The following is a 17,397-nucleotide window of genomic DNA, read 5'->3' as shown; positions in this document are numbered from 1 at the left end:
TACAACGATGTATGTTGATGTATCGATTATATGTAGTGAATACCTGAACATAGTAATAATTAAAAAGCGATCGCTTAAACCTAAAAGTTTAATGCATGCAGAGACGTTTCCGAATATACATCTTCACAAACGTTTTAAAAAGCATGTTTTGTTCTCAAATACATTGTTAGGCCTCACGCTCAATCTTTAAATAACTAAAAAAAAAAAATTTGTTGGAAGAACAAGCTATTTGTCTTCCTTGAGAGAAGTGATGGCCAAGTGGATTCAAAGTTGGCACCTTCACCATTCTCATCCCTAAGGTCGTAGGCTCGACCCCCGATTTTGCACCAATGGACTGTCTGCCTAAGACTGGATTTTCTGTGGAGGAAAACATCGTGAGGAAACCGGCCTGCCTTAGACCCAAAAAGTCGATGGCGTATGTCAGGCACTGAAAACTTATCACCTTATAATAAACATATTTTATTTTATTTTTTACTATTGATCACCTATTAAGGAAAAACAAATGATCACGAAACAGATACAGAAATCTGACACCCACACCAAAATGTTATTAGTGCCACTAATTTCTTTGTTTTGGGAGGGAGACAAATAATAACATGAGTATGTTACAGTTAACACTAGTTTTTAGTTAAAACTCGTTTTCCCAAGTTAAAAATAGTTTTTACTAAATGCCTTTGTCAAAACTAGAAATAACAAGTGAAAACTAGAATTTACCACTGATATAATTCATTTTCTGATAAAACTAGTTGTCACTCCGAGCTTTAGTTACAACTAGCACTAGAGAAACTAATTTGAATTTTGGGATTGAAAACAAGATAAAGTTTTAAAAATATTTATTAAAAAGATCTAGGGTATAGAAACATAGTACCGTACCTAGTAAAAAAAACTTACACTAAAGGAACATTTTAGGGAACATCAGCATAAAGTAGTTGCCAAGGTGACAACATTAATTAAAAGTAAATAAAATAATCAAACAAATCAACAGAATACAACCATAAAATTTAAAAAAGGAACATTATAATAATATTTTTAAGGGATATTGGTAAACATACAATAAAAAAATAATCAAACAACCTTAAAATTAAAAAAGATGACGATCTACTTGTTATTGCAAGACAAACTATCGTGGCATTTTGAATTACAAAGGTAGCCATTTTTCTTGCAGAGACACCTTTTTGACATACATCCTTTAATAAGTTTTTTTTACTAGGTACGGTACTATGTTTTTATACCCTAGATCTTTTTAATAAATATTTTTAAAACTTTATCTTGTTTTCAATCCCAAAATTCAAATTAGTTTCACTAGTGCTAGTTGTAACTAAAGCTCGGAGTGACAACTAGTTTTATCAGAAAATGAATTATATCAGTGGTAAATTCTAGTTTTCACTTGTTATTTCTAGTTTTGACAGAGGCATTTCATTTAGTAAAAACAATTTTTAACTAGGGAAAACGAGTTTTAACTAAAAACTAGTGTTAACTGTAACAAGTACATAGAAAAGAAATATAAAATTCGTAGCAAACGTTAGAAATGACCTATCTTAGATCTTCACTAAAGTATTTTCAGTTTTAAGGTAATCTACGTAGAAGCAAACATTCATCAAAGAAGAACAGAATAACAAACGCAGGACAGTAAATAGCTAATTCTTTAATAAAACACTTGTTTTCACTCCATTGACTTGTTTACTATTTCGTATATGGGTGTAGAAAGTAGGAAGTTATCAAAATGCGTGATAAAAAACTAAGGACATGTTTAAATATGGAAAACTTTTAATGTCCAAATAATATTACATATCTAAATATAAAAACGGCAACAAGACTCGGAGCTGCTCAACCAGATATCCACAATTTATTTTTATTTTGTTTAAAGACAATTCACACCAATTGACCTAGTCCCATGCTAAGCTGGTGAAGCTTGTGTTATGGGTACTAGACAACGAATATACATACATATTATAGATAGATAGACATATAAATACATATTTAAACACCCAAGACCTAAGCACAACACCAAATGCTCATCACATCGATGTTCGTCTCAGCCGGGGATCGAACCCGGGACCCATGGATTTGCAGTCAGGGGTACCACTAGACCAATGAGTCGTCAAATTTATTTTTAATATATATTATTTATCATAAAAGAAAGAAAAAGTAACGGTTAATGATGCTTTAAGTTATTGTAGAAGACAAATTTACATACTAAATTAAAACTAAATACTTAGCTTTCACTCATGCAATATTCTGTTTGATAACATCATTGTGTGCTTAAATGTTTCTTACATGTTTAGTCTAAAGCGTCGTTAAAAGTTATTTACGAGCCCTTATCGACCTTCACGTACTCTTTGTTGATCATACCCGGTTTTTCGTGCGATGATATTTAATAAGTTAATAACAAAATATTTACAATTCAGATAATGAACGCAGATTGTTAATGCGATGGAACCTTGTCAGATTATTGATGACGAAAAAAAGGTTAATAAATTTATCAATAAGTAATTGATATTGACTATATTAAAAATATACAAGTAGGAAAGTAGTTCACGAACCAAACTGTAAATACCAATACCGAAGCCCTAAACATCAAGTAAGTAAGTTTAGGTTCATCATCGGACGTCAAGGCAAAATACAAAATACCATCCGTATCACCTCGACGTCCGTCGTTCCACAACTGAGCGTTTTCTAAGGCAGTTTTTGCCGCGCACCACCACTATATGGAACCAGCTGCACACAGAAGTATTTCCGAACCAATTCGACTTAGGGTCCTTCAAGAAAAGAGCGAACCAATTCTTGAAAGGCCGGCAACGCACTTGCGAGCCTTCTGGTAATGAGTGTCCATGGGCGGCGGTATCACTTAACATCAGGTGAGCCTCCTGCCCGTTTGCCTCCTATTACATAAATAAAGCAGCACAGTAAAGGGCAGTAATTATGGCTATACAGTCAGGAATACATTTTCGCTTAACAGACTATAACAATTGTATTTTATATTCGGACAAAGCACAAGTCGTATAACATTATTTGGTGCACTAACAATTGCAAAACAGAGATCTAGGTCACAGAGATAATTCTATTATAAACACTTTAAATGTATCTTAAAGACATCAAACCTTTCTAGATAATACTTAAGCTGTTGAAATGATTTTAACATTCTTAAGTGAATAATGTTGTAAGTATTGTTTTTATTTAGTCCTAGCTAATTCGTGAAATAAACAGAGTGGGAATTATGTGGGAAAAGACACAGACAAAAATATACACGACCATATGTAACTCGCTATTTGGGTTAGGAAAATCAAGGACTATAGAACAGAAGCAGCTGGAAGATGCTGCGCTACGATGACGTGATTCCCTGTTGAGGATTTATACAACTTCTAGATCATGGCCTCATAGCTGGGGCCTTCGGGCTGGCCGGTCAGTGATTACGCAGGTCGGAGATCCTCCCTTTAGATTAAAGGAAACATGGTAAACTTCCTCCATAAAGTGTGAATGTACAGTAGGAAATGTGTAACAGGACACACTGAAACAAGTCCTGAGTGTTAGTTAACAAGTCCTTCATACTGTATTCTTTCTTTTTGTTTAATTTTCAGGTATTATATAATTTGCTGATACAAGGATACTATATCAAATAAAATGATTCACTCAAACTCAATAGTTAACATACATTAATAAATTTATCACTTAAAATATTCCATCGATATTAAAGGAAAAAACAAGTAAAACTCAGTAATATTTGTAATATTAACTCTAGAAAACAATTATAAATCACAAGTCTTAGGTATCGCCACAAGAAAAAAAAACTTTCATATTGCACAAACATAAAGAGTACATATATCCCTTAATGTTTGAAAAAGGGTTTACATAATAAAAAAATAAATATAGTTTAAAAAAACTAAAAACGGGACGCTCGATAGACGAAAAATATGGCACAGAGCGCCCCATGCTTTTTCACAATAAAACCAGTATTTTTGTTCATCACCATTTTCAGCCTAAATTAGGAATTATTTTTCACTTTTTAGTTTGATGTGCTTTAAAAGCGTGTTTTATAGTTTCTTTAAACTATATTTATTTTCCACTTTTGAGTCCTAGCAGCAATACGTGTTGTCTCAATTTAATGGTATTGCTTTGTGGACTTAAAAAAAATTTCATTGTTTTTTCGAGATAAACCTATGAAATTATTATATTGTCGCTGATTCTTTATAAGTGTACAGTTTGAATTAAATCTGTCCGTCTAAAGTGGGTCAAAATCGAGTCCGAAGAAGTCGGTTAGTTATACATACATACATACAGGTGAAGCTAATATAAAGCGTGCTTAAAAATTCTAAAATGCTTTTTGAAAAATGTTTTGACAGGTCTTGATTTAGCCTCATAAAGGCTTTAAAATAAGAGGTTTGTGTGATAAATCAAGAAGACAGAGACATTAGAAACGCGTTGACGGATGTATTAAGTATTAAGTTCAAGTAAAACGACAATTAGCATAGAGTGAATTGTCAGTATAGCTTTGTCCTCTAAGGACGGAAACTGGTTTTGTGACCGGACAGAGGTACATTTGACCAGACTATACTTTCAAATTCGCAAATACCATTTCGACCAGATTAAATCAATGTGACGACTCATTGGTCTAGTGGTTAGTACCCCTGACTGCGAATCCATGGGTCCCGGGATCGATCCCCGGCTGAGACGAACATCGATGTGATGAGCATTTGGTGTTGTGCTTAGGTCTTGGGTGTTTAAATATGTATTTATATGTCTATCTATCTATAATATGTATGTATATCCGTTGCCTAGTACCCATAACACAAGCTTCACCAGCTTAGCATGGGACTAGGGCAATTGGTGTGAAATAAAAAATAAAAAAATGTGGCAGAAACTGGAGAGATAACATTATTTTACTTTAGCAGTTTAGCTACATTACTGCAGTGTCAGTACATAATATCTAAAATGGGCTAACTTCAGAGGATATGTTTTCACTTCGGGATAATGGGCTCTTTGACAATGTAAAAGATAAAGTGTGATTTAGTAATCTATATTACTCATTTTAGTAAATAAAAAAGGGCTTTAAAAAGCGTTATGTAGGGAAATAACTTTAGATTAATGATTGGGTTATTAAAAATATTGATTTTTTACGTCAGTCACGTGACACAAAACGGTCACAGTATAGTCGAATAGATGCTGACTTACTGTGCCAGTAAATGCCAATGCCAGTCTTCGTCTGACTATTTCTAATACAATATAGAATTTTTTTTTCATCGGTGACTGCTTTTATCGAAAATAATGTGTATTTATGCAATTTATACCTTCTTAACTGTAATCTTATTGTTTGTTGCAAATGTTATATAGGAGAAAATAAATTATTATTATTAATTCATTTAAGACTGATAAATAACAAACAACTTTACGTTTGTTTACGTTTGTATGGTACCTACGTCATAAGGAATGGAGCGACAACATCTTGCCTAGAGATTTTAACTGGTTCTTAAAATGATCAATGTTTTTATTCACATTTTGAAAGCCTAACAGAATTAAAAATAAGAATTTATGTAGGTTTATAAAACCAGTCACTAAAAATAATATGAAATTGTTTTTAAAATCTTACCAACAGCAACGCATCTAAATACCGAATTATTATTTTTATTAGCTAAATAGCTTATAGCACTATGAAAGTTTACTATGAAATAAGCACAGTAATGTTAATTAGTTTTACATCGCTACTGTTGTTAATAAGACTGTATAATTGCACGATTTGAACTTAAATGCTCATCTGTCTCTTTTCATCGCAGATTAAACACAATTTTACAGACAGGGAAGGAAGAGCGTAAACTGATTATTTTTTATGAGGGAGCTGCCAAAAATCTCATCCTTTATAATTCTAAATTAAAACGTTTTATTAAGGTGATTTTTAAGCCACAGCAAGTTTTAATATTTACTATATTCATTCAAAAATCACCTTCACTGTCAAAAAATTAGCAACGTTAATTTAAGTAACCTAATTTTATGTATATTTTACACTCTAGTACACATAGGCGTGCGATTCTCAACCCTAAGACCACACAATATTTTCAGTGTGCAAATAACACAAGGTCAAACGGTGACGAAAAACGTGTTAATCACAGTTTTTACCGGCACGTCTTAGGGAATGATGAATGTCTACAATAAGGGTAAGATTCAAAAACGAGATGTAGCGCGGGCTCTAATTTCCATCAAAGTGTCGAACGTTATCTGATCAACACTTTACTATAAAACACACATACATTGAGGAATTATGGAATTACAAAATTAAAATTCTTTAAAGAAAAATCAAAATTATGTTACCTTATGAATCATTTATGAAAGATAACGGTATAATGAATTAGCACGTCGTTTCATCTTCAGAATTCATTTCAAATTACATTTTTTATAGTAACTCTAGTGCTACCAATATATTTATCTCAAGCGATCTGCGCATGGGCACTATATCTAAGCTTTATATCCACATATGTACATATAAAATGGTGTGTCTTAGCTAGCTGAACAGCTAATGGAGCAGCTTTACCACTCCATAACGGATATCGGCTGGAACCAAATCCCGGGCGATGCAAACCCACTGCCTTACTAAGCCATAAGGCACAAAGTCGGTATAATATAATTAATTGAAGTGAAACTTCTTTATCGGCGTTAGAAAAACATTTAACGTCACATTTTTCAGTTACGCGTCACATTTTTCCGTTACGCGCTATCTTTTTCTTTCCCTACCACGGTTGATTCGAAGAGATTCTAAGCCATTAATAACAAAAATATATAATAACGATAACAATGATAGTAATACATAATTCTATTACAATTAATGAAATCCAGTAATAATCTTAGTAGTAATAAGGTAAAATGAAATAATTGTATTATTTTATTCATGTCTATGATAATAAAAGCCTTTTGTGAAACTTTATCTAATTTAACTTTATTTAACCAATTTCTGTAAAGTCGCTTATAGTAGATCATTTTTCGAAAAATAAGGTCATAAAGAAGTTTCACTTCTTACGTGTGTACACTAGTCACACATTTTTTATTTATTTTTTATAAATCCCCTTTCAGAGCTTCACACTATCTCAAAGAGACGTTTCTGATAATGACTTCCACAAAAGCCAAATTATCTCTTACAATACCTGTAGGAGTGAAAACAAAAACTTAATATTGAAACCGGAATCGCTTTTGGAATTATGTGGTATGCCTTGTGTTGCACATAACGTGCAAAAGCCTACTTTAAAAATTATTGCTTTTAAGGTTATACAACCACATCGGCCTTAAACGTTTAAATTTGTTACCATGGTAACAAAATATAACCAACTAGCGGCCCGTCCCAGCCTCGCACGGGTGGATATTTTATAAACATTTTGGCATAAACTTACAGTAAATGCAAAACTTACATACAGTTTTTTAGGTAAGGATTAAGGTAAAGGTAAAAATTACATGGTCTGATTTTGGTCGGAATTTCTATTAAATTTAAAAAGTTCTTATAGTGACATAACTACAAATTTTAGACACATGCGACTACTTTTTTTAGATATTGATATGTTTTTTTTATATTCAAGAAATTTTGTTCTATCATCAATAGTTTTCGCAGCGCATACGATGAAAGATATTTTATAGAATTTTTTACACCTTGGGTAACATTATTGTATTTTTAGTAGGGATCCTTATTTTTCAAATGGTGTAAGAATTTTTAAAATCGATCCAGTATTTTTAGAGCCAATTCGTTACAAAAATACTTACATACAAATCTTTTCTCTGAATAATATTAGTATAGATTATAACACAGTACTATAGTCGGGTTCTTCTGTTAATTTTTGTCACTGACCTGACTTTGTACGATTGGATGTTTATTCTATATAATAGTTTGAAAATAAATATATAGCCGCTACTCAGACATACTCTAGCATTTAAATAGGGAATAAAGTTTTGAGATAATAATAAAAATCTTTCCTCGTTATAATATGAGCAGATATAATCAAAGAACACTCAGGGATCACGAGTGTGTAGTCAACGGTGGTTCTATGAGCAGACATCAGTTACAATTGAATATTATTTTGATTATACAGTAATGATTATGTAGGCCAAAAACTATAGAACCTTGACCGACTTATATAATAACGTGTGTTCGAGTATTCGGCGTGGGTCAGTCGAGTAATTTAGAAGATTAAGTTTTAAAAAAACATTATTTATTGCATAGTAATTGTATATAATGAAACAATAAGTGCTTGCTACTTTATTTGCGTATAACTTATAAACAAATTTTTATACGAGCTACAAAAGGCGTAAAGAGAATTGTACTAGAATAGACGCCTATTTACGTTTTTTAGTTCGACCACAAAATTTGGACAAACACATTCTACAAAAAACAAACATATCAAAATATTAAAATTGTGTTGTGTCCCTACATACACGGCTAGAAAATATAATTATTCTAAAAAATACGACCTCTTGTAAGTAAAAAATATTAATAACATATATATCCAAGCGTTCAAAGAAGGTTTTTGCATAAAACAAGAAGACAGAGAATTAAAACCAGTGGCGCCATTACCATACCCACTACGCGATATTAAATTAAAAACAGCTATTTACGGAATAGGATATTAAATTCACAAAAAAACTTCAGTATAAAAATAATATTGTGATTCATTGGACGGGCCCAATTATTGTAAAAAATGTAATAGGAAAAATATTAGCTTGTAGCTTTGTACTATTATTTAGATTGTGTGTACTTTTTATCTACAACCGGTGGTTTTAGTGAAAAATGTGATTTAAAAAAATAATTAAACATTCCTCCATGTTAACAACAATTGGTAAAATTATGGCACTTATTGTCCAAGAAAACTACAAATCCGGCTGAATGATATAAGAGCAATGAGCATATGAGAGTTATGTTCCCCTATGTAATATTACACTAGACTATTGTATAAGTTAGCTTAACTCCTGAATACCTATGTACAAACGGTCAGTTTCAACTTATATATATTAAGTATACACTCACTTATGTCAATGTCATACGCTTTATAATTAATATCAAGGCCATTTACCATTCTAACTTCTGCGAACAAATTGCAATAATTCGTTCACACGAGTAAACGACGAAGTTATGCACAGAAAATCCTGGCACTTATATCTTTAATATATATTATGTATAGATTCGTATTTCAATGAACTAATCATGCAGATAAATCGTAATTTTATCCATCAGTGCGTAGTGTAGTAAATTACAATTTAAAAATATGGAATAAAAGTTACATAATTTCCTGTATTGAGAAAATGACAGGTATAATTATGCTTTTTTCCACAGCCTATCTTCACCACTGGTATTACCATTGTTAGCTGAGGTTTGACTATGAGACGGGAAACCTCCTTTGCCCACCAAAGCAGAAGGACCAATTCACAATTATATTTAAAAAATCTAAATATTTTCAAAAAAATAATCCTACTTGTACTATCTCTCTATTCAATTTCGATGAAGACAGCTTATGAAAATTATATGTGGGCTACTATTATTTCGTTTGTTTAGTAATATAAAGCTATATATAGGATCAATACATACATTATTTACTTAAATCATTTAATTTCGATCTGTATACAAAACTGTTTAACTATTATCCAACAAACCTATGACAATTATTGTTAAATCATGTCACGGTGACAACACCGTGAAAATTAAGTATTTTCTTCAAAAATTTCCTGTAACAACAGTAATTAATTATGTCAATCTATATTAGGAAGTCGATCTTTTATTCATTTTAGTAATCGGAGCAAGGTTTGTACTTTTACCTCGAGAAGCCTCACGCATACAAAAGATTTAAATGGACCACTGATTACAAATTGACCCTGTTTCAAAAAAGGCCTTTATGCCATTCTTTTGATAATATATTCCTATGATATAAGCAGTATCAGGCCAGTGCGGTGTTTCCAATACTTTGACTACGCATATTGAATACGCGGAAAGAATTGCTATGAAAGAAAACGTAAGGAAACCGGCAAGACTAATAATCAAAAATCGACAACATATGTCACGCAAACGTACTAAAAGCCTGTTGTTCTATGGCTATATTTTTGGAATCTAGGTTCACATCTCAGAAGTAGGATCGTGAAGGCTGTTAATAAAATAATAATCAAAGAGCCCACAGAATAGTAGGATTCAAATCAAATATGCGTCAATATTTAAAAAATATATTTAAGATAGATTTGCTTTAATTCAAATTAACACCGGTTTAGGCTTAGTAGCGTTTCGAAAAAATTTAAGTGTAGTAGAGATGAAAATTACGATTATTATTACTATGCTAATTATACGTAGACCAACATGAAGTAAAGAAGTAGGCACGATCACACGAATATCACAGCGTTTACTCCATTTAAAAGAGACAGTAGAATTTTTAATTATAAGAGTGCAATTAGACTGATTTAGTTCTCACATATAAGGGGGGATCCTTAACGAAGTGAACGTGTTTATTTACGGAATAAATTTGTGCGTAAATATGATCTTATAAGTTCGACATGTACGCAACAGTAAATACATTTCAAAGTCGATCGGAATTACGCATTATAATATTATTACAATATTGACCTCCACTTGTTATACGGAACATAACATTGCGTGGTCGAATATAAAAATAAGTTGTCATTACACAATATTTACTTCCTTCCTGATTTTCAAATAAGAGATTTTAAACTCGATAAAAAAAATGAAGACATTACAAGTACGCGAATATGTAGGTGTTGGCGAAATATACATCAAAGGAATAATCATTGTTATGAATTTGAAACAAGAAACAGGGTTTTTAACTTAGAACCTTTTTACAGTACGAGAAAAAGTGCCGCATCTAAGAAGGTCTCTACGGGCGTTGTTAGAATGCACTTGTGTCATAATCATATATTTTATTAAAGAAATGAAAACATGCTTTGATCAATATGACGACAAATAATTCAATGTTATCTAAGTGTAAGTCACAAACGGGTTTTTGAAATTGAGCTTGAAACCTACACGTCACATACAAATCCTGTTCAGTTGAATTACGGAGCCGGACCCGCCCACAGCCAAATGTATCAATAATATTTATGTATCTACGTATATTTTTATCTGAGCTGACAACGTAGATTTGTATAGTAGTTCCGCAGTACGCGGTAGTCTTAGCTATGAGGAAAATACATGTAATTAATATGTACGTTTTAAAAACTTATACGAATTAATTAACCCAGTTGAACTGTGAACATTTGCCTTCCGATAAATATGTATATTTATAAGCTTTTGACTCTAGTAGATGAATTTTTTTAATTAAGCATAATAAACACGTGGTAGTACAATCCTTTTATGCCTTAGATAGCATACATTGCTTTGATATATTTTTTTTGTCATAAACAAGTAAGCGATCAGTCTTCTGTCTGACCTGTCGTTGATTTTTGATTCGACACCTGCCGGTTCCTCACGATGTTTTCCTTCTCCGTACGAGCGAAAGTTAGATGCGCACATAGATATAAAATCCATTGGTACACCTTGGGATCAAACCTACGACCTCAGGGATGATAATCACACGCTGAAGCCACTAGGCCAATACTTCCCAATTAAAGGGCCTGGGACTAGTGCTAGACAGGCTACTTCTAATTTATTTGCGATATTTGTTTTAAAATAAGTGTTGTTTGATGATTTGCTATTTTAAAAGAGTACCGAGAGTTTTTTCTCTCGGCCTACACCCTCTGTCTTCTTTGCCGATGAGTAGGGATGCCTACAGATTGAAATTCAATGACGTGGAATAAGTGATACCTGTATCTAATGTTCCATAATAAACATATTTTTTTTTTTTTTTTTTTATAATAGAATTATGAAATACAAAGGTATTAAGGATATGCCAAGAATTTAACTCCGTCAACAAGTAACAGTCACCAGTATACGCGGAACTATATCGTTATTAATTCTTATTATTAACGCGCTTTAAGTTCAAGTGAACTAAGCTTTTCTTTGTGAACCTAGTCTGCTACTGTCGAAGTTAACAAGGCTACCTTTCTATTCACATTCTCCGCATATAACCTAAACGAATTATAGGACTAGAACTAAGTTTCAAAATCTATTACGAATTATGAAATCTAGGCATGGCAGTAACACGAAGTTGTTTAACTACAAATAACTATGTAAGCAATTACCCAATTCTAAATATTTATTTAATTAATATTAATGAACTCAGTTTTTTTTTAAGAATATATTTTACTTTAAATACACAAGTTAACAAACGATTCTATCTTCACATATGTGAGGTCTACAATTGTTGCGCACTACATACCTCGACCACGAAATTCTTTCGTTATAACCGCCATTCGCAACGAGGTCATACATTTTATTGACATCTGACATTGTTCTAACTTACCGTCCATTTGCCCACTGAAATTGCCTTACTTTTTAATTATATCCGGGCCGTATAAATAAGGCTGAGGGCGAGTCGAATTTATCAGTCGGCCGTGCACGGTTTGAAGTGATCTACTAAGTTCGTCAGCAAAACACAGACCACGTTCATTATGCAATCGCTGGTGGTGTTATTCGCTCTCGCCTCCGTGGCATGCGGCTCTTACATCCCTCTGGCTCAGCCAGCACATCATCCCGCAATTGTGCTGGACCCTCACGGCCGGCCCTTGGATACCGCCGAAGTGATCCACGCTCGTGCTGCTCACCTGCAAGCTAAGGCTCTGGAGCCACACGCAGCTGTCGCAGTCGCTCCCGTGGCAGTCGCCCACTCAGTGGTTGCCCCCGCCTATGTCGCCGCTCCCGCCGCCGTGTCTCACCAGTCCCGTGTTGATGTCCGCACCAGCCCCGCCGTCTACGCACACGCCGCACCCTTAGCCGTAGCCGCTCACGGTGCATACGCCGCACCCTTATCGGTAGCCGCTCACGGTGCATACGCCGCACCTCTCCTCGGTCACTCCGCTCTCGGCTACGCTGGCCACGGACACTACTTGGGCAAACGTTCTCTGGGACACATCGCCTACAGTGCCCCCATCGCCGTCCGCGCCTACCACGCTGCTCCCGCTGCCGTGTCTCATCAATCCCGTGTGGATGTTGTGTCCAGCCCAGCATACGTATCGCACTCCTACGCCGCCCCAGTGTTTGCCCATGCTGCTCCAGTCGCCATCGCTCCTTCTGCAGTCTCCCATCAGTCCCGCGTTGACGTGCGCACCAGCCCCGCTGTTGTATCCACCGTTGTCGCTGCACCCGTAGCGCATTCCGCTGTCTACGCCGCTCCCCTCGCGCATTCCGCCGTATACGCTGCCCCATTAGCGCATGGTGCCGGACATTACGCACATGGCTGGTAATTTAGCGAAAACTGACGAACTCCTAAGATAATTTGTACAATACTCATATAATATTTATAAATCAATAAAAAAAATAATAATATAAACAATTTTTGTAGTTTTAATACATCGGCATTGACTTCATTTTGATTATAATAACCATGAGGCTTAATTTATTGAAGATTCTTATGCCTCTTGTTTAAAAACATACCGAATTAAAAAAATCCTATTATTTATTTCTTATTAACACTTTGTTGCAAGCGATTTTTCCAGGCAACCCTAGTATGGAAAAAAATTAATACTAAGAGTGTGCAAAAAAAAACTAAATTGATAAAAATAAAATTACATTTAACAATGTAGACCTGTACCAAACTACCATCTAAAATAAAAATAAACACTAATTGCGAATCTTAAGAATGATGAATCACTATTAAAGCTAGGTTCCAAAATGTAATAAAAATAATATAGGTAATTGAGATTTCAAATATTTGTACAATAGTAGTATAAATACAAAGGTCACGACTGAACAGATGGAAAGAATATGGTTAAGAAGTTTTGATAGTATGGGATGGGGGGGAGCGTACATAACTTCATGGTGGAGAGCCATGCACCTCCTAAATGCCTAAAAATATGAGCTGTGAGATGGAATTTTCAAAAATTATATTTCACATAAAATATTACTTTTGTTTTTTACTATAAATCAGATTTACTTTACATCAGAATAGCAACACGTCAGAGTCTGAGTGTGTTCTTTTCTAAAGTATTGAGATAAGCTCAAAAAACGCAATTATTTTTAAATAATTGCGTGTGTGTGTGTTCTACACCTCTCATTTCAAAAGGTAGTATGATGTGTTGCTTTCGTGCAATTTAAAAAACAAATAAATATGACAAAGGCTTTTTAAAAATCGTTATAAAATAGATAAACCTACATTATAATTACGTCCGCTTATCGTAGCTATTCTAGGCATTATTATTACTATAAAATAACATCTGTCATGAAGCGTTCACGTAATTTCATATTTTAAACTGAAACTAAAAAATGTAACACCACCGTGTAATCAGCTCTATGAGAAGTCGTGTTTTATAATTAATTTAAATTAATATTCATTACATTGTTTAACTAAATTATATTATATATAATACTAGCTCATCCGGCAAACGTCGTTTTGCCATGTAAGTATATCATTTATAATAAAAAATAGGGGTTGATCGTAGAGGGGTGAAAATTAAGAGTTGTATGTATTTATTAATGCTGTATCATAAAAAAATAAAAATGTATCTAAAAATAAAAATAAAAATAATTTAAGGGTGCTATCCTTAACGTTTAGGGGGATGAAAAATAGATGTTGTCCGATTCTCAGACATCCCCAATATGCACACAAAATTTCATGAGAATCGGTCAAGCCGTTTCGGAGGAGTTTAACTACAAACACCGCGACACGAGAATTTTATATATTAGATATGTATAATTAAATTTGTTCAACATTAAAAATTATATAAATGTAAATTTTACCATTTTACTATAATAAAAGACTTAAGTTCATTTTAAGGCAAAAAATTAAATAAATACTACTACTACCTACTAGGCTACTTTAAACATTATCGTGTGATAGGTATATAATATGGTAGGTGGACCTTCACCTAGAGCAGACCAGACCTAGACCAGAACCAAGACGTTCCTTTTAAGGACAGATAAACAGCACCCATAACCAGCGATCGTCTGAGATTTATTATAAATTTAGACCACAAAATTAGTACAAACTCATTTCATAGCAACAAATAGAATATTTAAATTGTGCCGTCCTTATAATATGTGGACATGACCAGCGAACTTAAATAATTGTACAAAAAGAGTTAAAAAAACAACTATAAAAGAAGGAAGAAATTTCTAGTGAAATTATTGATTATGAATGAAGAATTAAATTGTCTCTACTCTGTCTTAATTTTAGTTTTAGCCGATGCCAGACACTTTCAGCCTTAAGTTATCAAGATTTTAATGGCCTCCATCCTAGATTGTACATATATTTCATTAGGTTATAATCTTTATTAAGAATTATAGTTTATTTAAAACAACACTATTTAAAAAATGTAACCTATTTGAAAGTTTCATTTTTAAAGTCCTATCCGTTAATTGTATTTTTACTACAAGGATAATGTTCAAATGGTAATTCAAACATTTATTGCATAAACCTAAATAAAAAAATTACTGACTACTTTTATACATTTTTTATTCGTCATCGTTTATCTATATTTTACTGTTATTATTGATATAAATATTCTCAGTATAAAAGTACCACCAAAAAATATTAACGTTTCGTAAAACAAAGCTAACACAGTTTAAAAATCGAACTAATGTAAAAAGAACTTTTCTCAAAAGCATTATGCAAAGTAACCTCGGGAAGATATCACATGTGTATAATGATGCAAAACGTGTTTTATAATTATGCGGAGGGTGTAAACAAAGGATATTAAAAGATTAAATTTTATTTTAATTGTTTTTATTATTTTTTTATAAATATTTATATTTAGTATCGAGGATTCGTCAGTTTTCGCTAAATTACCAGGCATGGGCGTAATGTCCGGAACCATGTGCTAATGGGGCAGCGTATACGGCAGAACGCGCAAGGGGAGCGGCGTAGACAGCAGAATGCGCAAGGGGAGCGGCGTACACAGCGGAATGCGCTACGGGAGCAGCAACAACGGTGGACACAACAGCGGGGCTGGTGCGCACGTCAACGCGGGACTGATGGGAGACTGCAGCAGGGGCGATGGCGACTGGGGCAGCATGGGCAACTACTGGGGCGGCGTAGGCGTGTGAAACGTAAGCTGGGCTGGACACAACATCCACACGGGACTGGTGAGACACGGCAGCGGGAGCAGCGTGGACGGCGTGGACGATGGGGGCGCTGTAGGCGATGTGTCCCAGAGAACGCTTGGCCAAGTAGTGTCCATGGCCGGCGTAGCCGACAGCGGAGTGACCGAGAAGAGGTGCAGCGTATGCACCGTAAGAAGCTACAGCTACGGGAGCGGCGTGAGCGTAGACGGCGGGGCTGGTGCGGACATCAACACGGGACTGGTGAGACACGGCGGCGGGAGCGGCGACCAAGGCGGGGGCAACCACTGAGTGGGCGACTGCCACGGGAGCGACTGCGACAGCTGCGTGTGACTCCAGAGCCTTAGCTTGAAGATGAGCAGCACGAGCGTTGATCACTTCGGCGGTATCCAATGGGCGGCCGTGAGGATCCAGCACAATTGCGGAATGGTATGCTGGCTGAGCCAGAGGGATGTAAGAGCCGCATGCCACGGAGGCGAGAGCGAATAACACCACCAGCGATTGCATAATGAACGTGGTCTGTGTTTTTTTACTGACGAACTAAGTAGATCACTTCAAAACCGTGCACGGCCGACTGATAAATTTGGCGCAGTATCAAGGGTATTTATACTGACCGTGCGTAATTAAAAAGTTTTCAGTGTTAGAACAAAGTTAAGTATCAATGAAATTACCGACCTCGTTACATTCAATGTCGGTCATACATTTTAAGGAAATATTATGTCGTAGATATATGTAAAACGAACAATGAAAGTCAATGTTTGGTGTTTACATTAATGAAATCTAAGCCTTTAAAGTAGAAAAATGCAAAAATAAATTATACTATTATTGTTACTATTTATTTATTATTATTATTATTACTATTTCACAGAGTAGAATTTTTTTTATTCGCCTCATTATTATTTTAATGCAATACAGTCGTAAAATTGTGACCGTCTTTTGTGTGTATATTAAACAATAATAACATGAAACATTAATAATTATTATGTTTAGGTTTATTTAACACATCCAATACGCAAGATAATAATAAAAAATAGTGATTCTTCCATGTTATTGTTACGCCGCCAGAAAACCGAGTTTTATAATACACGTTCATAATAATGTAGCAATAGAGAATAATCACAATACCATTGTTATATTAGTGATCTGTTTCATAGAAATAACTACGGAGAATGCTAGAAAAATGTTACGAAAATATTTGTATTCCCTAATTACTCGTTTTTAGTACAACGTAAATATTCGATAAAAGTATATATGTAAATAGCATTTATTTTTGGAACAGTAAA

The 17,397-nt window shown here is 34.2% G+C and overlaps 2 protein-coding genes across 3 annotated transcripts; one reads left to right on the top strand and one right to left on the bottom strand.

The window, feature by feature from the left end:
- Positions 1–12,425: 12,425 nt before the first annotated feature.
- Positions 12,426–13,391, top strand: LOC125048778 (larval/pupal cuticle protein H1C-like). Of its 2 annotated transcripts, XM_047647658.1 has the most exons (2): positions 12,426–12,817; positions 12,854–13,391. In XM_047647658.1, exons 1-2 carry the CDS (start codon positions 12,511–12,513, stop codon positions 13,300–13,302), a joined length of 756 nt encoding a protein of 251 aa, XP_047503614.1. In that variant the 5' UTR covers positions 12,426–12,510; the 3' UTR covers positions 13,303–13,391. The 2 variants fall into 2 exon arrangements, with proteins under 2 accessions (XP_047503614.1, XP_047503613.1); XM_047647657.1 differs by having other exon boundaries at positions 12,426–13,391.
- Positions 13,392–15,762: 2,371 nt separating this feature from the next.
- Positions 15,763–16,713, bottom strand: LOC125049148 (cuticle protein 16.5-like). The gene has a single exon (XM_047648276.1). The coding sequence runs from the start codon at positions 16,619–16,621 to the stop codon at positions 15,839–15,841; it is 783 nt and encodes a 260-aa protein (XP_047504232.1). The 5' UTR covers positions 16,622–16,713; the 3' UTR covers positions 15,763–15,838.
- Between the last annotated feature and the right edge of the window lie 684 nt (positions 16,714–17,397).

This window comes from Pieris napi, chromosome 4 (assembly GCF_905475465.1).
Source record: "Pieris napi chromosome 4, ilPieNapi1.2, whole genome shotgun sequence".
Taxonomy (NCBI): Eukaryota; Metazoa; Arthropoda; class Insecta; order Lepidoptera; family Pieridae; genus Pieris; species Pieris napi.
This window is presented reverse-complemented; position numbering and strand designations above follow the sequence as displayed.